Here is a 27,904-nt window from a genome sequence, read left to right on the forward strand (position 1 = left end):
ACACACACACACACACCCGACCAGAGACAGACAGACACACACACACACACACACCTGACCAGAGACACACGCACGCGCACACACACACACACACACACACACACACGACCAGAGACACACACACACACAAACACACACACACGACCAGAGAGAGAGAGAGACACACACACACACACGACCAGAGAGACACACACACACACACACACACACACCTGACCAGAGAGAGAGAGAGACACACACACACACACACACCCGACCAGAGACAGACAGACACACACACACCTGACCAGAGAGAGAGAGACACACACACACACACCTGATCAGAGACACACACACACACACACACACACCTGACCAGAGACACACACACACACACCTGACCAGAGAGAGAGAGACACACACACACACACACACACACACACACACCTGACCAGAGACACACACACACACACACACGACCAGAGACACACACACACACACACACCTGACCAGAGAGAGACACACACACACACACACACCTGACCAGAGAGAGACACACACACACACACACACCTGACCAGAGAGAGAGACACACACACACACACACACCCGACCAGAGACAGACAGACACACACACACCTGACCAGAGAGAGAGACACACACAAACACACACCTGACCAGAGAGAGACACACACACACACACACACCCGACCAGAGACAGACAGACACACACACACACACACCTGACCAGAGAGAGAGACACACACAAACACACAGACACACACCTGACCAGAGAGACACACACACACACACACCTTACCAGAGACACACAAACACCTGACGAGAGACACACACACATACACACACACCTGCCCAGAGAGACACACACACACACACACACACACACACACACAAACACCTGACCAGAGACACACACACACACCTGACCAGAGACACACACACACCTGACCAGAGACACACACACACACACACACCTGACCAGAGACACACACACACACACACACACACACACAAACACCTGACCAGAGACACACACACACACCTGACCAGAGACACACACACACACACCTGACCAGACACACACACACACACACACCTGACCAGAGACAGACACACACACCTGAACAGAGAGACACACACACACACACACACACACACACAAACACCTGACCAGAGACACACACACACACACACCTGACCAGAGACAGACACACACACACACCTGACCAGAGACACACACACACACACACACACACAAACACACCTGACCAGAGACACACACACACACACACACACACACACACACACACACACACACACACACACACACACACACCAATGAAAACCTTAAGAGAGAACCAATTTCAAGCCTCAATTGAAACAGTTTGCCAGCCATTAACATGATGTTAAAGGTCAACGTTTTCTTCATTTTCCTTTTATATCAGTCTATGGGCTGAGTGAGTGACTCATCACTGTCTCTCCCCTCTCTCTATCTTCTCTCTCTCTCTTGCTCTCTGTCAGACTTGTTCTGAGTCACATACTGTATAACTGTCTATATAATATGAATGTAGCTTTTAGGATCTCAGTATCTAATCCACAGCAACACGTCCAGATCCCAGCGGCGCCAACATTGAGGCTGCTCTTTATACACACACACTTTAAATTATAAACAGAATTTGCCAAGTTCTGATTCTGGACAAGCTGTTCCTCCAAATAAAACCCCAGATCGAAGAGAACTTCCACCCTGTGGAAGTGATGGAAAATTATGTGGATATATTGAAGCAACATCTCAAGACATCAGTCAGGAAGTTAAAGCTTGGTCGCAAATGGGCCTTCCAAATGGACAATGACCCCAAGCATACTTCCAAAGTTGTGGAAAAATGGCTTAAGGACAACAAAGTCAAGGTATTGGAGTGGATGGGGCTCCATGCAAGATCTCACCTCGTGGGGTTACAATGATCATGAGAACGGTGAGGAATCAGCCCAGAACTACATGGGAGGATCTTGTCAATGATCTCAAGGCAGCTGGGACCATAGTCACCAAGAAAACAATTGGTAACACACTATGCCGTGAAGGACTGAAATCCTGCAGCGCCCGCAATGTCCCCCTGCTCAAGAATACATATACATGCCCGTCTGAAGTTTGCCAATGAACATCTGAATGATTCAGAGGACAACTGGTGAAATTGTTGTGGTCAGATGAGACCAAAATGGAGCTCTTTGGCATCAACTCAAATCGCAGTGTTTGGAGGAGGAGGAATGCTGCCTATAACCCCAAGAACACCATCTACACCGTCAAACATGAAGGTGGAAACATGCTTTGGGGGTGTTTTTCTGCTAAGGGGACAGGACAACTTCACCGCATCAAAGGGATGATGGACGGGGCCCTGTACCGTCAAATCTTGGGTGAGAACATCCTTCCCTCAGCCAGGGCATTGAAAATGGGTCGTGGATGGGTATTCCAGCATGACAATAACCCAAAACACACGGCCAAGGCAACAAAGGAGTGGCTCAAGAAGAAGCACATTAAGGTCCTGGAGTGGCCTAGCCAGTCTCCAGACCTTAATCCCATAGAAAATCTGTGGAGGGAGCTGAAGGTTCGAGTTGCCAAACGTCAGCCTCGAAACCTTAATGACTTGGAGAAGATCTGCAAAGAGGAGTGGGACAAAATCCCTCCTGAGATGTGTGCAAACCTGGTGGCCAACTACAAGAAACGTCTGACCTCTGTGATTGCCAACAAGGGTTTTGCCACCAAGTACTAAGTCATGTTTTGCAGAGGGGTCAAATACTTATTTCCCTCATTAAAATGCAAACCATTTTATAACATTTTTGACATGCGTTTTTCTGGATTTTTTTGTTGTTATTCTGTCTCTCACTGTTCAAATAAACCTACCATTAAAATTATAGACTGATAATTTCTTGTAAGTGGGCAAACATACAAAATCAGCAGGGGATCAAATACTTTTTCCCCCACTGTATATACTTTGTTTATTTAGTAAAAAAATTCTTAAAACTATACTGTTGGTTAAGGGCTTGTAAGTAGGCATTTCACGTAAAGGTCTGTTGTATTCGGTGCATGTGACAAATAACATTTGATTTGGTTTGATATAGGGAATAGGGTGCCAATTCATACACAGAAACTTTTTTCTATGGTCCCAACTAGATGCATTCTCAGTCTCTAGACGTCTCCCTGTCAACATCCCAGTCTAGCAGCTCACAACTTGAACCTACATGTTTTTACAACCACAATATTTGCAACATTCCGACTTCTGCATTCTGGCCTTTTTGTCTCTGTGGAGAGAGCGGCGTCTTTTGATGGCGTTGATTGGCAAGATGAAGGTAAACCTCTAGGGTAGCCTTAGGTAAGCAAAGGCTAGCCAGCTAAGGTGTGCCCACATCCACACGCACGTACGCACACGCACACGCACACGCACACGCACACACACACACATTCCTGTGGTACCCCTCAAAGGGGAGGAGATTCCTCAAACCCCAAAAATAACACACTCCTGCAGAAAGCTTTAATATCTGTCATGATATACTTCACATATGAGTTATAGACTTGCTGCATCTACACATTGAACATATCACTGAATAATACATACATTTGCAGTATCTGAGCTTTGAGTGTATCTGTTGAGTGTACCATGGTACATACACACATTAATACGTCACAGGTAAAAAAGTAAAGAAAACAATGTTAGAGTTTACTGTATATCTGCAGCCTCCCTGGTCCCCGCTGCCTCTCTGTGATTTCCTGTATATCTGTAGCCTCCCTGGCCTCCGCTGCCTCTCTGTGGTTTACTGTATATCTGTAGCCTCCCTGGTCCCCGCTGCCTCTCTGTGGTTTACTGTATATCTGCAGCCTCCCTGGCCTCCGCTGCCTCTCTGTGGTTTACTGTATATCTGCAGCCTCCCTGGCCTCCGCTGTCTCTCTGTGGTTTACTGTATATCTGCAGCCTCCCTGGCCTCAGCTGCTTCTCTGTGGTTTACTGTATATCTGTAGCCTCCCTGGCCTCCGCTGCCTCTCTGTGGTTTACTGTATATCTGCAGCCTCCCTGGCCTCCGCTGCCTCTCTGTGGTTTACTGTATATCTGCAGCCTCCCTGGCCTCCGCTGCCTCTCTGTGGTTTACTGTATATCTGCAGCCTCCCTGGCCTCCGCTGCCTCTCTGTGGTTTACTGTATATCTGCAGCCTCCCTGGTCCCCGCTGCCTCTCTGTGGTTTACTGTATATCTGCAGCCTCCCTGGCCTCAGCTGCTTCTCTGTGGTTTACTGTATATCTGCAGCCTCCCTGGACTCAGCTGCTTCTCTGTGGTTTACTGTATATCTGTAGCCTCCCTGGCCTCCGCTGCCTCTCTGTGGTTTACTGTATATCTGTAGCCTCCCTGGCCTCCGCCCCCTCTCTGTGGTTTACTGTATATCTGCAGCCTCCCTGGCCTCAGCTGCCTCTCTGTGGTTTACTGTATATCTGCAGCCTCCCTGGCCTCAGCTGCCTCTCTGTGGTTTACTGTATATCTGCAGCCTCCCTGGCCTCCGCTGCCTCTCTGTGGTTTACTGTATATCTGTAGCCTCCCTGGTCCCCGCTGCCTCTCTGTGGTTTACTGTATATCTGCAGCCTCCCTGGCCTCCGCTGCCTCTCTCTGGTTTACTGTATATCAAATTGATCCAGGCTGAAGATGAACATGTTTTTATTGTCTGTTTTCTATTTTAGGTTTGTATTTATTTTGGTATTTATTTTGGTTTTCATGCTATCTTGGTCTTTCAGTGGAGTGAGTCTTTTGTTGGGGTCATCTCTTCTCTCCTCTACCCTCCCCTCCTCTCGTCTACCCTCCTCGTCTTTTCCCTCCTCGTCTCTTCTTCATAAACCAACACTGTGGCCTTCCAGCACGATGGATTTCTCCCTCCCTTCCTTCCTCCCTCTGTCCGTCTCTGTGGTGGTTGTGGTGCACTCCTCTGTCTCCAGACAGAAAGGCCAGAATGGGAGATAGAGGAGTTCCACAGCAGTCTGCAGCCTCCCCAGCCCCCGCTGCCTCTCTGTGGTTTGAACCCCAGTCAACAGCCTCACTCCTCCCCTTCTCTCCATCCCTCATTCCCTTTCTTCATCCATACTTCGCTTCCTCCCTCCACAGTCCACTCCAGTCCAGTCGGTTCACTGCCACGGACACATAACCTCCTTCCCTCCTCCCTCTCCTTCCCTCCTCCCTCTCCTTCCCTCCTCTCTCTCCTTCCCTCCTCCCTCTCCTTCCCTCCTCCCTCTCCTTCCCTCCTCCCTTCAAACATGTATCCAGCTTAGCTCCTCTCAGTCCAGTCCATTCAAGTTGAAGTTTGAACCAGACAGTAAAAGGAGACCTGGAGGACACAAGTTGAAATGAAGAGCTCTTCTTACTTCAGTGCTCCACAGTTTGACAGTCCAGTATAAAGAGCTCTTCTTACCTCTGTGCTCCACAGTTTGACAGTCCAGTATAAAGAGCTCTTCTTACCTCTGTGCTCCACAGTTTGACAGTCCAGTATAAAGAGCTCTTCTTACCTCTGTGCTCCACAGTTTGACAGTCCAGTATAAAGAGCTCTTCTTACCTCTGTGCTCCACAGTTTGACAGTCCAGTATAAAGAGCTCTTCTTACCTCTGTGCTCCACAGTTTGACAGTCCAGTATAAAGAGCTCTTCTTACCTCTGTGCTCCACAGTTTGACAGTCCAGTATAAAGAGCTCTTCTTACCTCTGTGCTCCACAGTTTGACAGTCCAGTATAAAGAGCTCTTCTTACTTCAGTGCTCCACAGTTTGACAGTCCAGTATAAAGAGCTCTTCTTACCTCAGTGTTCCACAGTTTGACAGTCCAGTATAAAGAGCTCTTCTTACTTCAGTGTTCCACAGTTTGACAGTCCAGTATAAAGAGCTCTTCTTACTTCAGTGTTCCACAGTTTGACAGTCCAGTATAAAGAGCTCTTCTTACCTTAGTGTTCCACAGTTTGACAGTCCAGTATAAAGAGCTCTTCTTACCTTAGTGTTCCACAGTTTGACAGTCCAGTATAAAGAGCTCTTCTTACTTCAGTGTTCCACAGTTTGACAGTCCAGTATAAAGAGCTCTTCTTACCTCTGTGCTCCACAGTTTGACAGTCCAGTATAAAGAGCTCTTCTTACTTCAGTGTTCCACAGTTTGACAGTCCAGTATAAAGAGCTCTTCTTACCTCAGTGTTCCACAGTTTGACAGTCCAGTATAAAGAGCTCTTCTTACTTCAGTGTTCCACAGTTTGACAGTCCAGTATAAAGAGCTCTTCTTACCTCTGTGCTCCACAATTTGACAGTCCAGTATAAAGAGCTCTTCTTACTTCAGTGTTCCACAGTTTGACAGTCCAGTATAAAGAGCTCTTCTTACCTTAGTGTTCCACAGTTTGACAGTCCAGTATAAAGAGCTCTTCTTACTTCAGTGTTCCACAGTTTGACAGTCCAGTATAAAGAGCTCTTCTTACCTTAGTGTTCCACAGTTTGACAGTCCAGTATAAAGAGCTCTTCTTACCTTAGTGTTCCACAGTTTGACAGTCCAGTATAAAGAGCTCTTCTTACCTTAGTGTTCCACAGTTTGACAGTCCAGTATAAAGAGCTCTTCTTACTTCAGTGTTCCACAGTTTGACAGTCCAGTATAAAGAGCTCTTCTTTCCTCTGTGCTCCACAGTTTGACAGTCCAGTATAAAGAGCTCTTCTTACTTCAGTGTTCCACAGTTTGACAGTCCAGTATAAAGAGCTCTTCTTACCTTAGTGTTCCACAGTTTGACAGTCCAGTATAAAGAGCTCTTCTTACTTCAGTGCTCCACAGTTTGACAGTCCAGTATAAAGAGCTCTTCTTACTTCAGTGTTCCACAGTTTGACAGTCCAGTATAAAGAGCTCTTCTTACTTCAGTGTTCCACAGTTTGACAGTCCAGTATAAAGAGCTCTTCTTACTTCAGTGCTCCACAGTTTGACAGTCCAGTATAAAGAGCTCTTCTTACCTCTGTGCTCCACAGTTTGACAGTCCAGTATAAAGAGCTCTTCTTACTTCAGTGTTCCACAGTTTGACAGTCCAGTATAAAGAGCTCTTCTTACCTTAGTGTTCCACAGTTTGACAGTCCAGTATAAAGAGCTCTTCTTACTTCAGTGTTCCACAGTTTGACAGTCCAGTATAAAGAGCTCTTCTTAACTTAGTGTTCCACAGTTTGACAGTCCAGTATAAAGAGCTCTTCTTACCTTAGTGTTCCACAGTTTGACAGTCCAGTATAAAGAGCTCTTCTTACTTCAGTGTTCCACAGTTTGACAGTCCAGTATAAAGAGCTCTTCTTACCTCTGTGCTCCACAGTTTGACAGTCCAGTATAAAGAGCTCTTCTTACTTCAGTGTTCCACAGTTTGACAGTCCAGTATAAAGAGCTCTTCTTACCTTAGTGTTCCACAGTTTGACAGTCCAGTATAAAGAGCTCTTCTTACTTCAGTGCTCCACAGTTTGACAGTCCAGTATAAAGAGCTCTTCTTACCTCTGTGCTCCACAGTTTGACAGTCCAGTATAAAGAGCTCTTCTTACTTCAGTGTTCCACAGTTTGACAGTCCAGTATAAAGAGTTCTTCTTACCTTAGTGTTCCACAGTTTGACAGTCCAGTATAAAGAGCTCTTCTTACTTCAGTGCTCCACAGTTTGACAGTCCAGTATAAAGAGCTCTTCTTACCTCAGTGCTCCACAGTTTGACAGTCCAGTATAAAGAGCTCTTCTTACTTCAGTGTTCCACAGTTTGACAGTCCAGTATAAAGAGCTCTTCTTACTTCAGTGTTCCACAGTTTGACAGTCCAGTATAAAGAGCTCTTCTTACCTTAGTGTTCCACAGTTTGACAGTCCAGTATAAAGAGCTCTTCTTACTTCAGTGTTCCACAGTTTGACAGTCCAGTATAAAGAGCTCTTCTTAACTTAGTGTTCCACAGTTTGACAGTCCAGTATAAAGAGCTCTTCTTACCTTAGTGTTCCACAGTTTGACAGTCCAGTATAAAGAGCTCTTCTTACCTTAGTGTTCCACAGTTTGACAGTCCAGTATAAAGAGCTCTTCTTACTTCAGTGTTCCACAGTTTGACAGTCCAGTATAAAGAGCTCTTCTTACCTCTGTGCTCCACAGTTTGACAGTCCAGTATAAAGAGCTCTTCTTACTTCAGTGTTCCACAGTTTGACAGTCCAGTATAAAGAGCTCTTCTTACCTTAGTGTTCCACAGTTTGACAGTCCAGTATAAAGAGCTCTTCTTACTTCAGTGCTCCACAGTTTGACAGTCCAGTATAAAGAGCTCTTCTTACCTTAGTGCTCCACAGTTTGACAATCCAGTATAAAGAGCTCTTCTTACTTCAGTGCTCCACAGTTTGACAGTCCAGTATAAAGAGCTCTTCTTACTTCAGTGTTCCACAGTTTGACAGTCCAGTATAAAGAGCTCTTCTTACTTCAGTGTTCCACAGTTTGACAGTCCAGTATAAAGAGCTCTTCTTACCTCTGTGCTCCACAGTTTGACAGTCCAGTATAAAGAGCTCTTCTTACTTCAGTGTTCCACAGTTTGACAGTCCAGTATAAAGAGCTCTTCTTACCTTAGTGTTCCACAGTTTGACAGTCCAGTATAAAGAGCTCTTCTTACTTCAGTGTTCCACAGTTTGACAGTCCAGTATAAAGAGCTCTTCTTACCTTAGTGTTCCACAGTTTGACAGTCCAGTATAAAGAGCTCTTCTTACCTTAGTGTTCCACAGTTTGACAGTCCAGTATAAAGAGCTCTTCTTACCTTAGTGTTCCACAGTTTGACAGTCCAGTATAAAGAGCTCTTCTTACCTTAGTGTTCCACAGTTTGACAGTCCAGTATAAAGAGCTCTTCTTACTTCAGTGCTCCACAGTTTGACAGTCCAGTATAAAGAGCTCTTCTTACCTCTGTGCTCCACAGTTTGACAGTCCAGTATAAAGAGCTCTTCTTACTTCAGTGTTCCACAGTTTGACAGTCCAGTATAAAGAGCTCTTCTTACCTTAGTGTTCCACAGTTTGACAGTCCAGTATAAAGAGCTCTTCTTACTTCAGTGTTCCACAGTTTGACAGTCCAGTATAAAGAGCTCTTCTTACCTTAGTGTTCCACAGTTTGACAGTCCAGTATAAAGAGCTCTTCTTACCTTAGTGTTCCACAGTTTGACAGTCCAGTATAAAGAGCTCTTCTTACTTCAGTGTTCCACAGTTTGACAGTCCAGTATAAAGAGCTCTTCTTACTTCAGTGTTCCACAGTTTGACAGTCCAGTATAAAGAGCTCTTCTTACTTCAGTGTTCCACAGTTTGACAGTCCAGTATAAAGAGCTCTTCTTACCTTAGTGTTCCACAGTTTGACAGTCCAGTATAAAGAGCTCTTCTTACTTCAGTGCTCCACAGTTTGACAGTCCAGTATAAAGAGCTCTTCTTACCTCTGTGCTCCACAGTTTGACAGTCCAGTATAAAGAGCTCTTCTTACTTCAGTGTTCCACAGTTTGACAGTCCAGTATAAAGAGTTCTTCTTACCTTAGTGTTCCACAGTTTGACAGTCCAGTATAAAGAGCTCTTCTTACTTCAGTGCTCCACAGTTTGACAGTCCAGTATAAAGAGCTCTTCTTACCTCAGTGCTCCACAGTTTGACAGTCCAGTATAAAGAGCTCTTCTTACTTCAGTGCTCCACAGTTTGACAGTCCAGTATAAAGAGCTCTTCTTACCTTAGTGCTCCACAGTTTGACAATCCAGTATAAAGAGCTCTTCTTACTTCAGTGCTCCACAGTTTGACAGTCCAGTATAAAGAGCTCTTCTTACTTCAGTGTTCCACAGTTTGACAGTCCAGTATAAAGAGCTCTTCTTACCTTAGTGTTCCACAGTTTGACAGTCCAGTATAAAGAGCTCTTCTTACTTCAGTGCTCCACAGTTTGACAGTCCAGTATAAAGAGCTCTTCTTACCTCTGTGCTCCACAGTTTGACAGTCCAGTATAAAGAGCTCTTCTTACCTCTGTGCTCCACAGTTTGACAGTCCAGTCGAACGACGAGGTGACGAAGAGGTGGGAGAAGTCTACAGGGCCAACGGCGTTGTGACAGCTGAGGCCCGTCACAGGCCCATGGTGGCCCTCGAACATTTCACAGATCCCCGCCTTGCTGCAAAGGAGCATGGGAGAGAGAGCATGTCAGAGAGAACAGAGGACACATTTTGGGGGGCAGGAGCTTGTAGCTGGTATTATTATGGTTATGAGATACACTGTATAAAGACATTAAGCTTAAAGTGTGTGTGTGTGTGAGTGTGTGTGTGTATGTGTGTTCCTCTGACCTGCCGTGTCTGGATGCAGTGTACACGGTTCCCTCCTCACTCCCCACCACATAATTATTGACGTCTCCAGTGGGGAACGCCATGCCTGTCACAGCCACCGCTTTAGACTTGTTGTACACCAGCTCCATGCTCTCCTACAACACACACACACACACAGGGTTAAATGGTTCAACCTCATGTTCACGAAAAACACAATTATCGTACGGTAGTCTGTACATGGCTGCTATCATCATGTACTTTCGGAAGTGTTAAGATCGTTTGTGCCGACCTAGTTACAATGAGTCTAACATACATCACATAGTCATACAGTTATATAGTTATATAGCACATATTATGTTTGATAGGGTTTTGTCATGGAATTAGTTACACTGTTCGATTGGGCTTTGTCTGTAAGGGTGCGTGCTGGTGGCAGGGAAGTCAGGCGCAGGAGATCGAACTTGGTATAAAACGGAGCAGTTTAATAAGTGCTCAAAAACTCAGAAAACCAAAAATATACAAAATAATACAAGTGGGTACAAAACCCGTCGCACACCAGAACATATCTTGTACATAGCTTACAAACAAACAATCACCGACAAGGACAATGAGGGAGAACAGAGGGTTAAATACACAACATGTAATGAATGGGATTAGAACCAGGTGTGATACAAGACAAGACAAAACCAATGGAAAATGAAAAGAGGATCAGCGATGGCTAGAAGGTCGGCGACTTCGACCGCCGAACGCCGCCCGAACAAGGAGAGGGACCAACTTTGGCGGAAGTTGTGACATTGTCATGGAATTAGTTACACCTTTTGTATGAGTCAGTTATAGTACCATTCTCTTTAATAACAACATGCAGTATGTCATACACAGTGTAACTGACAATTAACCTGTCGTTGTTTTTTTGTTTGAATTGTTTACGTGTTCGCTATGCGGGGGAAATGACAAGACAAGCGGAACTACGTGGCTAATAACTGTTGTAACGGGGATTACTATCGTAGCAACACACCTTTGGAGTGAAGGCAAACCCGCACTGTGTTAGCTAAGTTTTCATGTCTTCGGGTGTAGTTCGTAAAGGTTGAAGTGTGTATGTTAGGATGGTAACGTTATAATAATTAAGGATGAAGTGTGAATTCATGCCAGGAATAATAAGTGTGAAGTTTGATTTCCTCCCTTCTGTAATAAGCAGCCAATGAGGTATTTTTCCTTTATTCATGTGTTTAATCTGATATTGTTATAGCTCCGGCTAAACTGTTTATGTATGTAATTACTTCAGACTTATACCAAGCTAATAAGTCACTTGTAAGACAAGAAGGTTTTAAGAGTGTGCTTAACTGTATTTTCAATTACTTTATAGTTCTCACGGAAGGTGATAATTCTGACTAAAACTACAGAATAAAGCCGCCAGTTAAAATCAAGGAATGGTTGTGCTCGTGGTTACTGGAGGTAAGCTACAGTGAGAACTCTGAGGACGAGAAGAGACAACTACTCTGTAACGGAAAATCTGTGAAAGAAGTCATGCACAGAATTGGCTCATTTCAGTCTCTCACCACAACATGTTGTGACAAGCACACAGGAAGAAGATGGCACCAAGACCATGGTCAGGTTACTAGCGGAATCCATCAGTGTAAGCCGCCTCCCCATACCAGAACCAGTAACATTCAATGGAGAACCACTCTTGTTCACGGACTGGAAGGTCTCTTTTCAGACTCTGATAGACAGGAAGAACATACCAGCAACTGAGAAGATATATTACTTAAGAAAATATGCCGGTGGGCCTGCCAAGAAAGCCATCGAAAGTTACTTTATGTTAGGAACAGAGTCAGCCTACCATGCTGCGTGGACCATTCTTGAAGAAAGGTACGGAAACAAATTCCTCATCGCCAAGTCCTTCAGAGATAAGCTCAATGCATGGCCTAAGATAGGATCTATTTACATTTACATTCACGTCATTTAGCAGACGCTCTTATCCAGAGCGACTTACAAATTGGTGCATCCACCTTGTGATATCCAGTGGAACAACCACTTTACAATAGTACATCTATATCTTTTTTTGGGGGGGGGGGGTTAGAAGGGTTACTTTATCCTATCCCAGGTATTCCTTAAAGAGGAATACCAAGGACAGTCTTGAACTTAGAGATGTTGCAGACTTTCTTCGCAGCTGTGAGGCTGCTATGTCTCAGAATAAGGGCCTGGAGGTGCTTAATGACTGTAATGAAAACCAAAAGATCCTCACTAAACTTCCAGATTGGCTAACTTCAAAATGGAATAGAAAGGTCATAGACATCTTAGAAGAAACTGAGACCTTTCCAAGCTTCAGTCAGTTTGTGAAGTTTCTCACGAGAGAAGCCACGATCGCTTGTAATCCTGTAACATCCCTTCATGCTTTGAAACCAAGTGAAGATGGAAAACCTAAGACGCCAAGGATTTCAAGCCCCGGAGCAAGGGTATTAGCAACTAACTCTGATGAGAAAGATACTATTACTAGTTGTGTCTTCTGTGAGAAGTCAGGTCACAGTCTCCACGAATGTTGGAAGTTCTTGGATAAGCCCACCACAGAGCGACAGAAGTTTGTTCAAGAGAATAAATTGTGCTTCGGCTGTTTAAGGCCTGGGCATCGTTAGAAAGATTGTGATAACAGGAACACCTGTGACACATGTCAGAGGAGGCATCCAATCCTGCCTGCACGAAGATCGTACTAAAGAAAGGTCAAGGGATAGGAAGACAGAGCCCCCACAAGATAAGGGGACTAGAGCGTCAAGTGAGGCCATATCTAACAGAGTCGTAAGGGACATTAACAACCCTCACACCTCCACAATCATTCCAGTATGGGTGTCAACCACAAGCGAGCCAGATCGTGAAGTTCTCGTGTATGCACTTCTTGACACCCAGAGCGACACCACCTTTATCCTTGAAGAGACAACAAAAGCTCTCAATACAAGGAAGGAGCCAGTACAGCTGAAACTCTCTACAATGGCTTCAAGGAATACCATCATGCCCTGCCAGAAGCTGTCTGGTTTGCAGGTTAGAGGGTTTTACTTGGAGAAGAAAATCCCTCTGCCAACGACCTACTCGAGAGAGTTTATTCCTGCAAACAGAGATCATATTCCTACTCCAGAGACTGCAAGAGCATGGTCTCATCTTGAACACATTGCAGAGGAGATTGCTCCTCAACAGAGCTGGGATGTCGGTCTGTTAATTGGCTACAACTGCTCCCAGGCTCTCCTTCCAAGAGAAATTGTGTCTGGTAAGGGAAATCAGCCTTTTGCTCAGAGAACAGACCTTTGCTGGAGCATAGTCGGCTATGGAAACCCATGTATCGACTATGACGATTGGAGTAAGTCATCGGGTTATCGTTAGACAGGTGATGCCAAGTCTTCAATCTTCTTCCAACCTCACAAATCAAGTACACTATGTTTGTAGAACACGCGTTAGAGAGGTAATCACAGCACTGGACATTATCAAGACGCTTGAATCTGACTTCAACGAGAGAGCTGCAGAAGAGGACCTCATATCTCAAGAGGATATCCGGTTCCTGACAAAAATGAAAGTGGGCATCAGACGCAAGGACAATGGACATTATGAGATGCTGCTGCCATTTAAGGAAGAAAGACCTGCCGAACAATAAGACATGTGCAGTTCACCGTCTCAAGTGCCTGGAAAGGAGGCTATGGAGAGACAAGCAGTACTACAAGGACTACACAGCATTCATGGAAGAGACCATAGCTTGTGGAGATGCTGAGAAGGTCTCCGAGGAGGAAATTAACAAGCATCCAGCATGGTACATCCCGCACCATGGGGTTTATCATATACCACAAAAGCCTGGGAAGATACGAGTCGTCTTTGACTGCTTAGCTAAGTTTCGAGAGACGTCCTTGAATGACCATCTCCTTACCGGTCCAGAGTTGACAAACACATTGCTGGGTGTCCTTTGCTGTTTTTGTAAGGGTCCAGTCGCAATCATGTGTGATGTAGAGCGCATGTTCCACCAGTTTCATGTGAAAGCAGAAGACCAAGATTATCTGCGGTTCCTTTGGTGGGAGAACGGAGATCTAGAGTCCCAACCCTCAGTGTATCGTATGAAGGTCCACTTGTTCGGTGCAGCTTCATTTCCTGGTTGAGCCAACTATGGTCTCAAACATCTGGCTGCCGAAGGATGAGGAACTTATCGGGTTGACGAGCGTATCGTCTGAAGCTGAAGCGGCCCAGCTGGTGAAAGAAGCAAGGGAGCTTTGCATCATCCGCAAACTTCGGTTGCACAAGTTTATCTCTAACAGCAAGGAAGTTATAGCCACAATTCCTAAGGAAGAACGTGCAGAGGGTGCCAAAGACCTGGATTTGGTTCTGGGTGAACCACACAGAGAGAGCGCTTGGTGTACTGTGGTGTGTCGCATCAGACGAGTTCCAGTTTAGAGTAGATGTCAAGGAACGCCCACTCACAAGAAGAGGAGTGTTGTCTACAGTAGCCTCTGTATATGATCCATTTGGGTTTGTGGCACCCTTTGTCCTGGCAGGGAAGCAGATATTGCAGTAGATGTGTCGTGACAAGATCGACTGGAATGACCCCCTTCCAGATGACCTACGTTCTCCCCGTGGGAATTCTGGCTCCAAGGTCTATAAAACGTGTCTGAAGTAAGGATCCAACAAGGCTACTTGCCATCAAGTTTCAAGGAAGTGCAGAGTTATGAGCTCCATCACTTCTCTGACGCTAGTACCTCAGGTTATGGGAGTGCTCATACCTCAGAACAATCAGCACAGCAGGAGAAATTCATTGCTCCCTAGTTATGGGGAAGTCGAGAGTCGCCCCTTGTAAGGTTACGACCATACCACGACTGGAAATTTCAGCAGCGGTGGTAGCTGTTCGAACAAGTGACATGCTCAAAAAGGAGCTAGAGATACATGGTCTACAGGAATACTTCTGGACAGACTCAAAGGTAGTTCTTGGCTACATCAACAATGAAGCCAGAAGATTCCACATCTTTGTAGCTAACCGTATTCAACGCATTAAGCAAAGCACAGATCCCGAACAACGGAGTTATGTGACCTCTGAAGAGAATCCTGCGGATCATGCTTCCAGAGGTCTCACATCAGAACAGCTCATGGCATCCAACTGGTTCACAGGTCCAGACTTTCTTTGGCAAGAAGAACTTCCCAAAGGACAAGTCAAGGTGGGAGAGATCTCAGACAATGACCCAGAGCTGCAGAAATCCCTGGTCCATGATACCCAGGCAAAATAATTAAGATCGTTACTAGATCACCTTCACAAGTTCTCAGACTGGGAAAGAGTGGTGAAAGCTATTGCCAGGCTCAAATGACGTGTCAAGGAAGCCATGGGCTTAAAACTGAGGTCCAGTGAAGCTACAAGCATTGAAGAAAGGAGAGAGGCAGAGCTCACCATTATAAAGATGGTTCAAGAAGCAGCCTTCTCCCATGAGATACACAACCTTAGGCACCAGAAAGACATCAAGATCAACGATAAAGGAAGCAAGTTGCATAAATTGAGTCCATTTCTGGATGAGCAAGGTATCCTCAGGGTGGGAGGTCGCTTGGCTCATGCAAGACCCAACCTAGGACGTGGAATGACGATCAATGAGCTGTGATCCAACGGTATATGGATCCTAGGATGCAGCAATGCAGTTTTCTCTCACATCTACAAATGTGTGAAATGCAGGAAATTCAGATGATGTACAGAAGAGCAAAGGATGGCAGATCTTCCGAAGGAACGCATGGAGACCACACCTCCCTTCACATAATGCAGGATGGACTGCTTTGGACCTTTTTATGCCAAGGACGGAAGAAGAGAGTTAAAGCGTTATGGGCTCCTACTCACTTGCATGGGCTCTCTAGCAGTTCCCATTGAAATGGAGGGAGCTACACACAGTACCAGTCGAAAGTTTGGACACACCTACTCATTCAAAGGTTTTTCTTTATTTTTACTATTTTCTACATTGAAGTTGGTTGAGAGAATGCCAAGAGTGTGCAAAGCTGTCATCAAGGCCTTCCCTGTAGCTCAGTTGGTAGAGCATGGTGTTTGCAACACCAGGGTTGTGGGTTCGATTCTCACGGGGGGTCAGCACAGAAAAAAAAAATGTATGATATGTATGAAATTGTATGAAATGTATGCATTCACTACTGTATGTCGCCCTGGATAAGAGCGTCTGCTAAATGACTAAAATGTAAAAAAATGAAATCAAGGTAAAGGGTGGCTACTTTGAAGAATCTAAAATATATTTTGATTTGTTTAACACTTTTTTCATTACTACATGATTCCATATGTGTTATTTCATAGTTTTGATGTTTTCACTATTATTCTACAATGTAGAAAATAGTAAAAATGAATTGAGTAGGTGTGTCCAAATTTTTGACTGGTACTGTATGTGAAAATCTAATATCTTTGAGCTGACTGTGGATCAGTGTAAAGAGATGGGCCTTAAATGGTACAGATTCCTGACTGCGGATCAATTTGAAGAAATGGGCCTTAATTCTACAGATTGCTGACTGTGGATCAGTCTGAAGAGATCGGCCTTAATGCTACAGGTCAGGTAGGACTGACCCTGGAACAGCTCTTACCTGTGGCTGAGAGAGCATGTCAAGACTCCAGGAGCACATCCTGCCGTCTGTGGACACAGTGATCAGGTTGTTGGCATTCTGGGTTCCCACCACGTTTACACAGTATACCGGGTGCTATAGTACAGACAGGAAAAACAGGAAGGACAGACACATGAAGAGAATGGCCATTTGTAAACACACTGGATGCTACCAGAATCATCTTTTATTTACCAAATACATTTGCATGTATAGGAATTTGACTTGGTGAAATGGTGCTGCTACGATAAACAGAATACACAGACAACATACTGTATGTAGAAGCAGTTTCAAATCAACATCAGGAACGTACACTATGTACACTGTACGCTAATAACTACAAGCTTCATATAACGCTAAGCTACATTATACCACTGAAGTTCCAATTCAGTTATTTAATTCGTATCTACATTTTAGTGTTGTTTCTTAAATAGCACTACACTTAACACTTATACTACTTTCAATAAGCTGTAGTGTATTTCACATGTATTTTCCTCCACAAACTATAATATCTTCTGAAAGACATTAGCAGGTATGAAGTGAATCTGCACATCCATCTACAATATGTCTTCCTATAACCCTGAGACGACACAAAGCCCTTATTGAGTGATGAGATGCCAATGTGCAACAGACCCTTACTCCAACTTGGCACCGTCATCCGGCGCTGTGCAAATACAGCGGGTTGTGTGAAACCATTATGTAATTATTGCCCTCAAATTGATTTTTGTTTGGCGCCCACAAAGGCCCCTTTCAGAAGGCCTAGACATAGTCTCTCATTATTGGGGGCATGTATGGCATCCAGGGGCAGTGTGTGTGTGTGTGTACATGTGCCTGTCTCTCTCTCTGTGTGTGTGTGTGTGTGTGTGTGTGTGTGTGTGTGTGTGTGTGTGTGTGTGTGTGTGTGTGTGTGTGTGTGTGTGTGTGTGTGTGTGTGTGTGTGAAGCTACAATGATTCCCCCCTACTCCCACCACCACCATTCAACTGTATTGCCTGCCTTGGGTGGTATTCACAATGTATTGAGACTCAGAAGGTTTGTTGGGGATGAGTATAGGATAGGACAAAGTATAGGATAGGATATAGTGTATAAGATATAGAATAGGATATACACTTGAAGTCGGAAGTTTACATATACTTAGGTTGGAGTCATTAAAACTAGTTTTTCAACCACTCCACACATTTCTTGTTAACAAACTATAGTTTTGGCATGACACAAGTAATTTTTCCAACAATTGTTTACAGACAGGTTATTTCACTTTCCAGTGGGTCAGAAGTTCACATACACTAAGTTGACTGTGCCTTTAAACAGCTTTGAAAATTCCAGAAAATTATGTCATGGCTTTAGAAGCTTCTGATAGGCTAATTGACATCATTTGAGTCAATTGGAGGTGTACCTGTGGATGTATTTCAAGGCCTACCTTCAAACTCAGTGTTTCTTTGCTTGATATCATGGGAAAATCAAAAGAAATCAGCCAAGACTGCAGAAAAATAATTGTAGACCTCCACAAGTCTGGTTCATCCTTGGGAGCAATTTCCAAATGCCTGAAGGTACCACGTTCATCTGTACAAGCAATAGTACGCAAGTATAAACACTATGGGACAACGCAGCCATCATACCGCTCAGGAAGAAGACACGTTCTGTCTCCTAGAGATGAACGTACTTCGGTGCGAAAGGTACAAATCAATCCCAGAACAACAGCAAAGGACCTTGTGAAGATGCTGGAGGAAACAGGTACAAAAGTATCTATATATCCACAGTAAAACGAGTCCTATATCAACATAACCTGAAAGGCCGCTCAGCAAGGAAGAAGCCACTGCTCCAAAACCGCCATAAAAAAGCCAGACTATGGTTTGCAACTGCACAAGGGGACAAAGATCGTACTTTTTGGAGAAATGTCCTCTGGTCTGATGAAACAAAAATAGAACTGTTTGGCCATAATGACCATCGTTATGTTTGGAGGAAAAAGGGGGGGCTTGCAAGCCGAAGAACACCATCCTAATCGTGAAGCACGGGGGTGGCAGCATCATGTTGTGGGGGTGCTTTGCTGCAGGAGGGGCTGGTGCACTTCACAAAATAGATAGCATTATGAGGATGGAAAATTATGTGGATATATTGAAGCAACATCTCAAGACCTCAGTCAGGAAGTTAAAGCTTGGTCACAAATGGATCTTCCAAATGGACAATGACCCCAAGCATACTTCCAAAGATGTGGAAAAATGGCTTAAGGACAACAAAGTCAAGGTATTGGAGTGGCCATCACAAAGCCCTGGCCTCAATCATATAGAACATTTGTGGGCAGAACTGAAAAAGCGTGTGAGAGCAAGGAGGCCTACAAACCTGACTCAGTTACACCAGCTCTGTCAGGGGGAATGGGCCAAAATTCACCCAACTTATTGTGGGAAGCTTGTGGTAGGCTACCCAAAACGTTTGACCCAAGTTAAACAATTAAAAGGCAATGCTACCAAATACTAATTGAGTGTATGTAAACTTCTGATCCACTGGGAATGTGATGAAAGAAATAAAAGGTGAAATAAATCATTCTCCTCACTATTATTCTGACATTTAACATTCTTAAAATAAAGTGGTGATCCTAACTGACCTAAAACAGGAATTTTGTAATAGGATTAAATGTCAGGAATTGTGAAAAAATGAGTTTAAATGTATTTGACTAAGATGTATGTAAACTTCCAACTTCAACTCTAGGATATAGTATATAAGATATAGGATAAGATACAAGATATAGGATATAGTACATAAGATATAGGATAAGATATAGGATCAGATATAGGATATACAAGGGCATTATATTCCTCCTCTTATATGTTTTGGAAGCCGTCTGAGGCCACAGATTGCAGGGTTGGGTTTCAGTGTGCTGCAGCTCCTGGAGAAGTGTATCTGTATTACTGCTATAAACTAAAGCAGTCGTATTTGTTGAAGCTAAAATAAACTAACGGTGCATTTCTGTTACAGGGTGTTGGGTGGGTGTCTCAGTGTTTCAGTGCACATGGAAACTTAGTGTGCATCCCAAGTGGCACCTATTCCCTATAGGGCTCTGGTCAAAAGAAGTGCACTTTATTATATAGGGAATAGGGTGCCATTTTTACATTTTAGTCATTTAGCAGACGCTCTTATCCAGAGCGACTTACAGTAGTGAATGCATACATTTTTCTCTCGGTACTGGTCCCCCGTGGGAATTGAACCCACAACCCACAACCCTAGCGTTGCAAACACCATGCTCTACCAACTGAGCCACACGGGACCAATGAGGATGCACTGTGGACTTACCGTGTGAGCTGCAGCTGAGAGGGGGGTTCTCTGTACAGGAGTCCTGCGGTGGCTGCGGTTGTCCCACAGTACTATCTGGCCAGAGTAGGTCCCCCCCACCACCAGGTTAGGATGGAACCAGGCAAAGCCCACCGACACCACTGAAGACTAGAGGAGAGAGGGAGAGAGAGAGGATGGGTCAGAAGGAGAGAAAAAGAGGAAGACAGAGGGGGAAGTGAGAAAGAGAGATAGAAAGATAGAGAGGAGAGAGAGAGTAAGAAAGATAGAAAGATGGGGAAGAGAGAGAAAGAGAGGGGGAGAGAGAAAGACAATGGAGAGAGAAAGAAAAAGGAGAGAGGGGGGAGAGAGAAAGGAGAGAGAGAGAGAGGGGGGGAAGCGAGAGAGAGAGCGAAAGACGAGAGAGAGAAAGAAAAAGGAGAGAGAGCGAAAGAAAAAGGAGAGAGCAAGAGGTGGGGAAGTGAGAGAGAGAGAGAGAAAGAGGAGAGAGAGAAAAGATGAGAGAGAGAGAGGAAGGTGGGAAGAGAGCACAACAGTTGTTTTGAGTAAGGAGGGAAAGAGCGTGAGAGAGAAGTGGGGTAGCGAGGGAGGGGGGTAGGAGAGAGGGAGAGAGAGATGATGAGTTGACTGTACAGGGTCTACTGAGGAGAGGAGGGTGACGTAGGGGTAACAACAGAGACAATGTGGAGGATTGTGGCCCCAGACGTTTTATATTACAGCATCAAACCCTGCAGGAGCCAGCGGAGCGCAAAGTGTAGCCTCCATCATGACAAGCGTGGCCTTGAACCCCCTCTCTTTGACACTGTGTTTATTGAGTTCTGGTTCCTCTTCACTGAGCCTCACATATGGCTTCTTCCACAGTATCAGCATGCAGATTGTATAGTAGCCTCTACTCTACATGCATATCCCCAAATGGCACCCTATTCCTTTATAGTGCCCTGGGCCCTGGTCAATAGTAGTGTACTATTAATGAATATGGTGCCATTTGGGACTCAACCCTTCTCCTCTCCTATAACCAGTGATTAGTTGATCATGACTAGGGCCCTGAGTTTTACTGACCACAATGTGACCTGGCTCTAGTCCTAATCATAAGAGAATGTTACAGTGAGTACAGTACTGCTTTTCCAGAGCTGACACTTGAACAATTCAATATCTACTCTTTCTGTGTTGACCCAAGTTGCACTTGAACCAGAACTAAAGCAGACACGGTTGGTCCACTGGCAGTACTTTCCCCTGTTTACACACTGAGAAGACTCTATTTGATCTGGTTCAACTGAAATAGGGATGAAGTGTGGCGGCATTGTTTTCTTTTCTCTTTCGGATCTACTGTTTTATGAGTGAATAAAAGAGTCTCTCTCTCTCTCTCGCTCGCTCTCTGGCTCTCTCGCTCTCTCTGAGTCCTGTATCCAGAGTTCATTTTAAAGAGGACTGGAAAACAAACCAGAGCAAAAGAAAACACACTTCTTTCTTTTCTTTCTTTCCCTCAGAAGAAACCCGGCTTCCAGAACGGCTACAGAAGAGCCTCGGATGTGAAGTGGTTTTTCAAACAGAGACTCAAAATAAACTGAGCTTGAGGGTTAAAAATAAAGTATTCTGTTGGCCATCAGAAACCATCCCTGAGAAGTATATTTACCCACAGAGCCGGCTCTAGCCTTTTGGGGGCCCTAAGCGAGATTTGGCAATTGTTTTTAGTGACCTCCTCTTGATGGCGGAGAGAAAAATGTAAGATTTAAAGTTTATTTCATGCAATTCTAGTCATTTTGCCATTGGGTGGAGACAATTATAGAACTCTATTCTGAGTGAGAGTGACTGCTGATGAGAAAAACTGCTGATGCACAAGCAAATTTGGAACTTGCACCTTGTGTAGTCTATCTCTCAACAGGAAGTTGAGACCGCTTATGTCGCTATCTCTCAACAGAGAGGGAACTGCTGGATTAAGGCGTAAACACATTTTAATACACAAAGTATTATTTACATTTGCAGAATATTTAGATATTTCAATTTGTGTGAGTTACCAAAGGTTTGAATGGGTAACTGGGTTTTCCTGTAAAAGTAGGTAGTGCTATAGAATGATATAAATATATAGCCTAAAGATGAAATGCATAAATGACGTACTGTCCATACAAATACATACTGTACAAAACAATGATACACTTAGTGTGTATTATAAAGTCAGATACAATAGACTTTCATTTGTTGCATCCCTCAAAACCACCAGTAAAAAACAACAACCAATTGATCAACTTCTTAATAAGATATAATTGTATTCTTGTTCACTAGCCTTGTGTACTGTAGGAAAGCCTAGAAGCACGCAAGGAATAATAAACTCAGAAAAATAAGAAACGGCCCTTTTTCAGGACCCTGTCTTTCAAAGATAATTCGTAAAAATCCAAATAACTTCACAGATCTTCATTGTAAAGGGTTTAAACACTGTTTCTCATGCTTGTTCAATGAACCATAAACAATTAATGTGGAACGGTCGTTAAGACACTAACAGCTTACAGATGGTAGGCAATTAAGGCCACAGTTATGAAAACTTGGGACACTAAAGAGGCCTTTCTACTGACTCTGAAAAACACCAAAAGAAAGATGCCCAGGGTCCCTGCTCATCTGCGTGAACGTGCCTTAGGCATGCTGCAAGGAGGCATGGTGCAAGGACTGCAGATGTGGCCAGGGCAATACATTGCAATCGTCCTGATCGTCCTCGCAGTGGCAGACCACGTGTAACAACACCTGCACAGGATCGGTACATCTGAACATCACACCTGCGGGACAGGTACAGGATGGACTGAGGGCTTCTGGGCCTGTTGTAAGGCAGGTCCTCACCAGACATCACCGGCAACAACGTCGCCTATGGGCACAAACCCACAATGGCTGGACCAGACAGGACTGGCAAAAAGTGCTTTTCACTGACGAGTCGCGGTTTTGTCTCACCATGGGTGATGGTTGGATTCGCGTTTATCGTTGAAGGAATGAGCGTTACACCGAGGCCTGTACTCTGGAGCGGGATCAATTTGGAGGTGGAGGGTCCCTCATGGTCTGGGGCGGTGTTTCACAGCATCATCGGACTGAGCTTGTTGTCATTGCAGGCAATCTCAACGCTGTGCGTTACAGGGAAGACATCCTCCTCCCTCATGTGGTACCCTTCCTGCAGGCTCATCCTGACATGACCCTCCAGCATGACAATGCCACCAGCCATACTGCTCATTCTGTGTGATTTCCTGCAAGACAGGAATGTCAGTGTTCTGCCATGGCCAGCGAAGAGCCCGGATCTCAATCCCATTGAGCACGTCTGGGAACTGTTGGATTGGAGGGTGAGGGCTAGGGCCATTCCCCCCAGAAATGTCCGGGAACTTGCATGTGCCTTGGTGGAAGAGTGTGGTGACATCTCACAGCACCTGGCAAAGACCTGGTAAATCTGGTGCAGTCCATGAGGAGGAGATGCACTGCAGTACCTAATGCAGCTGGTGGCCACACCAGATACTGACTGTTACATTTTTTACCCCCCCTTTGTTCAGGGACACATTATTCAATTATTCTGTTAGTCACATGTCTGTGGAACTTGTTCAGTTTATGTCTCAGTTGTTGAATCTTGTTATGTTCATACAAATATTTCCACATGTTAAGTTTGCTGAAAATAAATACAGTTGACAGTGAGAGGACGTTTCTTTTTTTGCTGAGTTTATAATGCTGACTCTTTCACTCAACACTTATGACATATCTGTTCCCCCCCTCACACACATACAGATGAAGCACACTTTGAGTGAGAAGTTCTTCATCACCCATCTAAACCAAGTCTGTCTCCTCTCTTCTCTTTTGGCATTAAAAGGGCACTCTGCGATTGGTACATTTTTGGACTATAGTTTTGTTGTTGAATGAATCCCAGATTGCCCCTTTAATACAGCCCTCATCGGTTCCTAAATGCTAACTTCGCTATGCTAGCCCTCGACAAGGCCCTTAAACCCCATCTCTGATGTAGATGTACGTCTGTCATTTCAAATCAGAGCATCAGAGGCCCCGGGCCTGACCTTTGACCCTTTGGCTGTCTGTGGTTGGGCTTGCTGTCAGAGCCACGCTCCTCAGACAGGGCTGCTTCATTACGGGGCTAATGATAATGAACAGAGGACTAACGAAGGAGAGTAACCCAAAACCCCCAACGGAGAAGAGAGGAGTACTTAGCCACAGAGCAGACCACTCCCCTTCTCTTTATATCTCCTTTCACCTCTCTCCTCTCTCTCTCTTCTCCTCTCTCGCATCGCTCCCTTTTTCCTTGTTTCTAACTCTCCTCCACTTAAGAGATGAATAAGTTGCTAAATGTTTATGAGTGTCTATCCCTCTGGAAAGGGATATTTGTTATACCATACTTTCTTACAAAGAGACTTAAGATAAATAAATAGTGTTTTCCTCCATTTAAATGTGAATTGTGGTGAAATAGGAGAAACCTGGCTTTGACTAAGACAAGCAGGTTCACTGCTCATTAGAATGAGGTTGAGGTATAATACCACTATCCATCTCTTTGAGTCTCTGTAATAACCATGAAAATACTAACTTTAAATCTTCTATATTAGAAGTCATCAATTATTCTGTTCTATAAACATACATGTCTGGAAGATCCTCTGCTTGCAATATGACATGATGTACTCTCTTTGCCAGAGTTATCATTGCTAATAAATCACTAAGCTTAATGGTAAGGACAGAAAAGGATGATATCAAAAAGACTGGATGTTCACTCCATATGTTCCGCAGACTTCTGACCCTATCAGGCGCTTCATCTAAAGTGGAGAAATCCTTTAACTAAATTCAGAGTTCCCACTCTTTAAAGTTTAATCCGCACCCTATTTCACCACTACCCTCGTCTGTAGGCCTACGGAATGAACTACTGACATTAGTGCCGTTTGTCCCTACAGTGCAGTTTGCAGCGTCTGCCAGAAATGCGCATTCTCCTTAAGTCATATATCAACATGCGTGGTCGTGAATTATCCTGACTATACTGTCTATCATTAGCTACTGAAGACTGGTTCTATTGTCCCCATAAAACAATTTATGACTTCTGCCCAGGGGGAATTGGTCGACACATTAAAGTATTTCCCCATTCAGATGTCATGTTGTGTTATTAACAGATAAGTTAATATAAGGCAGAGTCAACGTCCCAAATGGCACCCTATTCCCTACATAGTGCACTACTTTTGACGAGAGCCACATGGTAGCCCTATGGAAGCCGAATGGACCCTGGACAAAAGTAGTGCACTATATAGGGAATAGGATACCATTGGGATGTACAGCCAGTGATATTAGGGGCCAGATTCAATCTTTGTTTACACAACTACTGCCTGTGAACACACGTCTGACTGGAAGCATCTGTCTGTAAGGGGAATCTACTTGTTATTTTTACAGTACATATGCAAATTCATTTCACTGTAGGGAAAGAGCTAATGTATGTTTATATACACTAAGTATACAAAACATTAAGGACACCTGCTCTTTCCATGACAGACTGACCAGGTGAATCCAGGTGAAAGCTATGATCCCTTATTGATGTCACTTGTTAAATCCACTTCAATCAGTGTAGATGAAGAGGAGGGGACAGGTTAAAGAAGGGTTTTTAAGCCTTCAGACATGTATTGCATACGTATGCCATTCCGAGGGTGAATTTAAGTGCCTTTGAACAGGGTACGGTAGCAGGTGCACCGTATTGTATCAAGAACTGCAATTCAATATTAGGAAGGTGTTTGCGTTCCTAATTTTTGGTATACTCATTGTACAACTGAATAAATCTTAAGATCTAAGTCTCATGAGTACCTTAGAAACAAAGTGGATATTCCAGTAGGCCCTTGCATCTGTCTGAAGGTTCCTATATAAAACCCATCTCGCACACTTCTCTGTGCAAAGTCTGTATTATGATCATACCTCAATAATATGACTTTCTTTCAACCAAATCAGACATTCATTTCCAAAGTTAAGTAGCTCTGAGACCATTTCTCCTCTTTCTCAAGGTCCGTTCAGCGTGAGTCCGTATCCTGCAAAGTCATCTGGCGGTAGCCCAGAACCGAAAGGATGTTTAAACTGACAGCTCCACTGAAAAACACCAGTGAAAGTCATTTTTCTGCATCGACTCTCAATTGAAACGCGATGGTAAAACTCAAGCCGAGGGCCCAGCACCTACATAGAGCAAAAGGGTTTTTCCTTCCCCAAGCCAGCTGTTTAAATCATCTCAGAGAAGTGAAGTGCTTGTGACAGACCCTATTATATTAATGGGAAGTGTTCTGTACAGAATAATACACAAGGCTAACCCATGATGAGAGATGGCACGGAGCGAGGGATTATGGAGGAGAGAAACGAACACTCCCTCCTTTGTTGCCTCCCTCCTTACCGGAGGGAAAAATGCTCCTGGAGTTCGGGTCGGGGGAGGGAGGGAGTAGGAGGATAGATGACTGAGTAAGAGACAGTATATTCTCCTCTCGATGTACCACCACACTCATCTGGTTTTCAGCAGGGCTTATGAGGACCAGATGAACTGAACCCTCTTCTCTTGGGATCCCTCACTCCTTTTCTGCCTGTCTTTTTTACGACACCCTGCAGATTTTGTCACTCTGTGGTCTCTGGCACAGCCAATGTAATACCATATCTCTGTTTCATCAAATAAAGAAAAGGAGGCTCTGTGAATACAAGCAGCCTTTCTCTCCTCTCCTCTCTGCCCCCTCTGCCCTCTCTCCTTCACACTGCCTGCTCTCCTTCACACTGCCCTCTCTTTCTCTCCTTCTCTCCTTCACTTTCCTTCTCTCCTTCTCTCTGCCCTCTCTCCTTCTCTCCTTCTCTCTCTGCCCTCTCTCCTTCTCTCCTTCTCTCCTTCTCTCTCTGCCCTCTCTCCTTCTCTCCTTCTCTCTCTCTACTTTTCTCCTTCTCGCTGCCCCCCTCTCTCTCTTTCTCTCTCTGCCTTCTCTTTCTCTCTGCCCTCTCCCCCTGCCCTCTCCTTCTCTCCTTCTCTCTGCCCTCTCCTTCTCTCTGCCCTCTCTCCTTCTTTCCTTTTCATTTCTGTTTCTCTTTCTTCTTCCCTCTCTTCAGTGGTTGTGACCTTAGTCATACTGACATAGGAGAAGTAGCGCAAAGTTCTATTAAAATATCTAAAATAAAACAGATTTTTCAGGTGTGAATTAGCTTTTAAAAACTATTGAATTGATCAAGTATGGTTAGAAAAATGGCTTTAACACAATGATAGACTGCTAAGTAAGTCTTAAAATGTTCATCTACATAATTTGCCATAGTCCAATAAAGCAATACACATCATCTAACCATTAGATCCAGGAACAGAAAGAATGCTGGAACAAGAACAATCCACCATAATGGAGGTAGAATCTCTAGCTAGCTGCTGAAAGAACGTCTTATATACAAGTCTATTATAAAAAACCCACAGACACAGGGTCTTTGCCCTTTCTCTTACAAAACTCACAGTGGCTGTTATAGGATTTCTCCAGTAAGCTTTAGGAGCAAATGCAACTCCATCCACCACTATAATTTGGAGTGGGAATCTCTCCAGAAAACATACGAAACCCTCTCTCTCTCTTTCTCTCTCGCTCAAACCTCTGGCACAGGGAGCAGGTCACGGCAAGTCATTGTGTTTAAAGAAAACCTAGATATATTAATAAAAATATGGCTGAGTGGGATGGGAGCTGACAGTGTCAGCGGGGGTGCCGGCGGGCTGAGGGGTGAGGGTGAGGTTTTCAGGGCGTGCCATTGATGTGGCGTAACCC

General features: G+C 44.4%; 1 protein-coding gene across 4 annotated transcripts in view; it reads right to left on the minus strand.

Annotated features, from left to right (window-relative positions):
- Positions 1 to 27,904, minus strand: part of dync1i1a (dynein cytoplasmic 1 intermediate chain 1a) — a 163,026-nt gene that overhangs the window by 17,442 nt on the left and 117,680 nt on the right. For all 4 annotated transcript variants that reach the window (XM_029732591.1, XM_029732589.1, XM_029732590.1 and 1 more), the window contains 4 exons: positions 20,160 to 20,306; positions 16,861 to 16,974; positions 10,309 to 10,442; positions 9,995 to 10,139 (listed from right to left, as the gene is read on the minus strand). In XM_029732591.1, the coding sequence (XP_029588451.1) occupies positions 9,995 to 10,139; positions 10,309 to 10,442; positions 16,861 to 16,974; positions 20,160 to 20,306 (540 nt within the window). The remainder of the gene's footprint in view (positions 1 to 9,994; positions 10,140 to 10,308; positions 10,443 to 16,860; positions 16,975 to 20,159; positions 20,307 to 27,904) is intronic.

Source organism: Salmo trutta, chromosome 34 (assembly GCF_901001165.1).
Source record: "Salmo trutta chromosome 34, fSalTru1.1, whole genome shotgun sequence".
NCBI lineage: Eukaryota > Metazoa > Chordata > Actinopteri > Salmoniformes > Salmonidae > Salmo > Salmo trutta.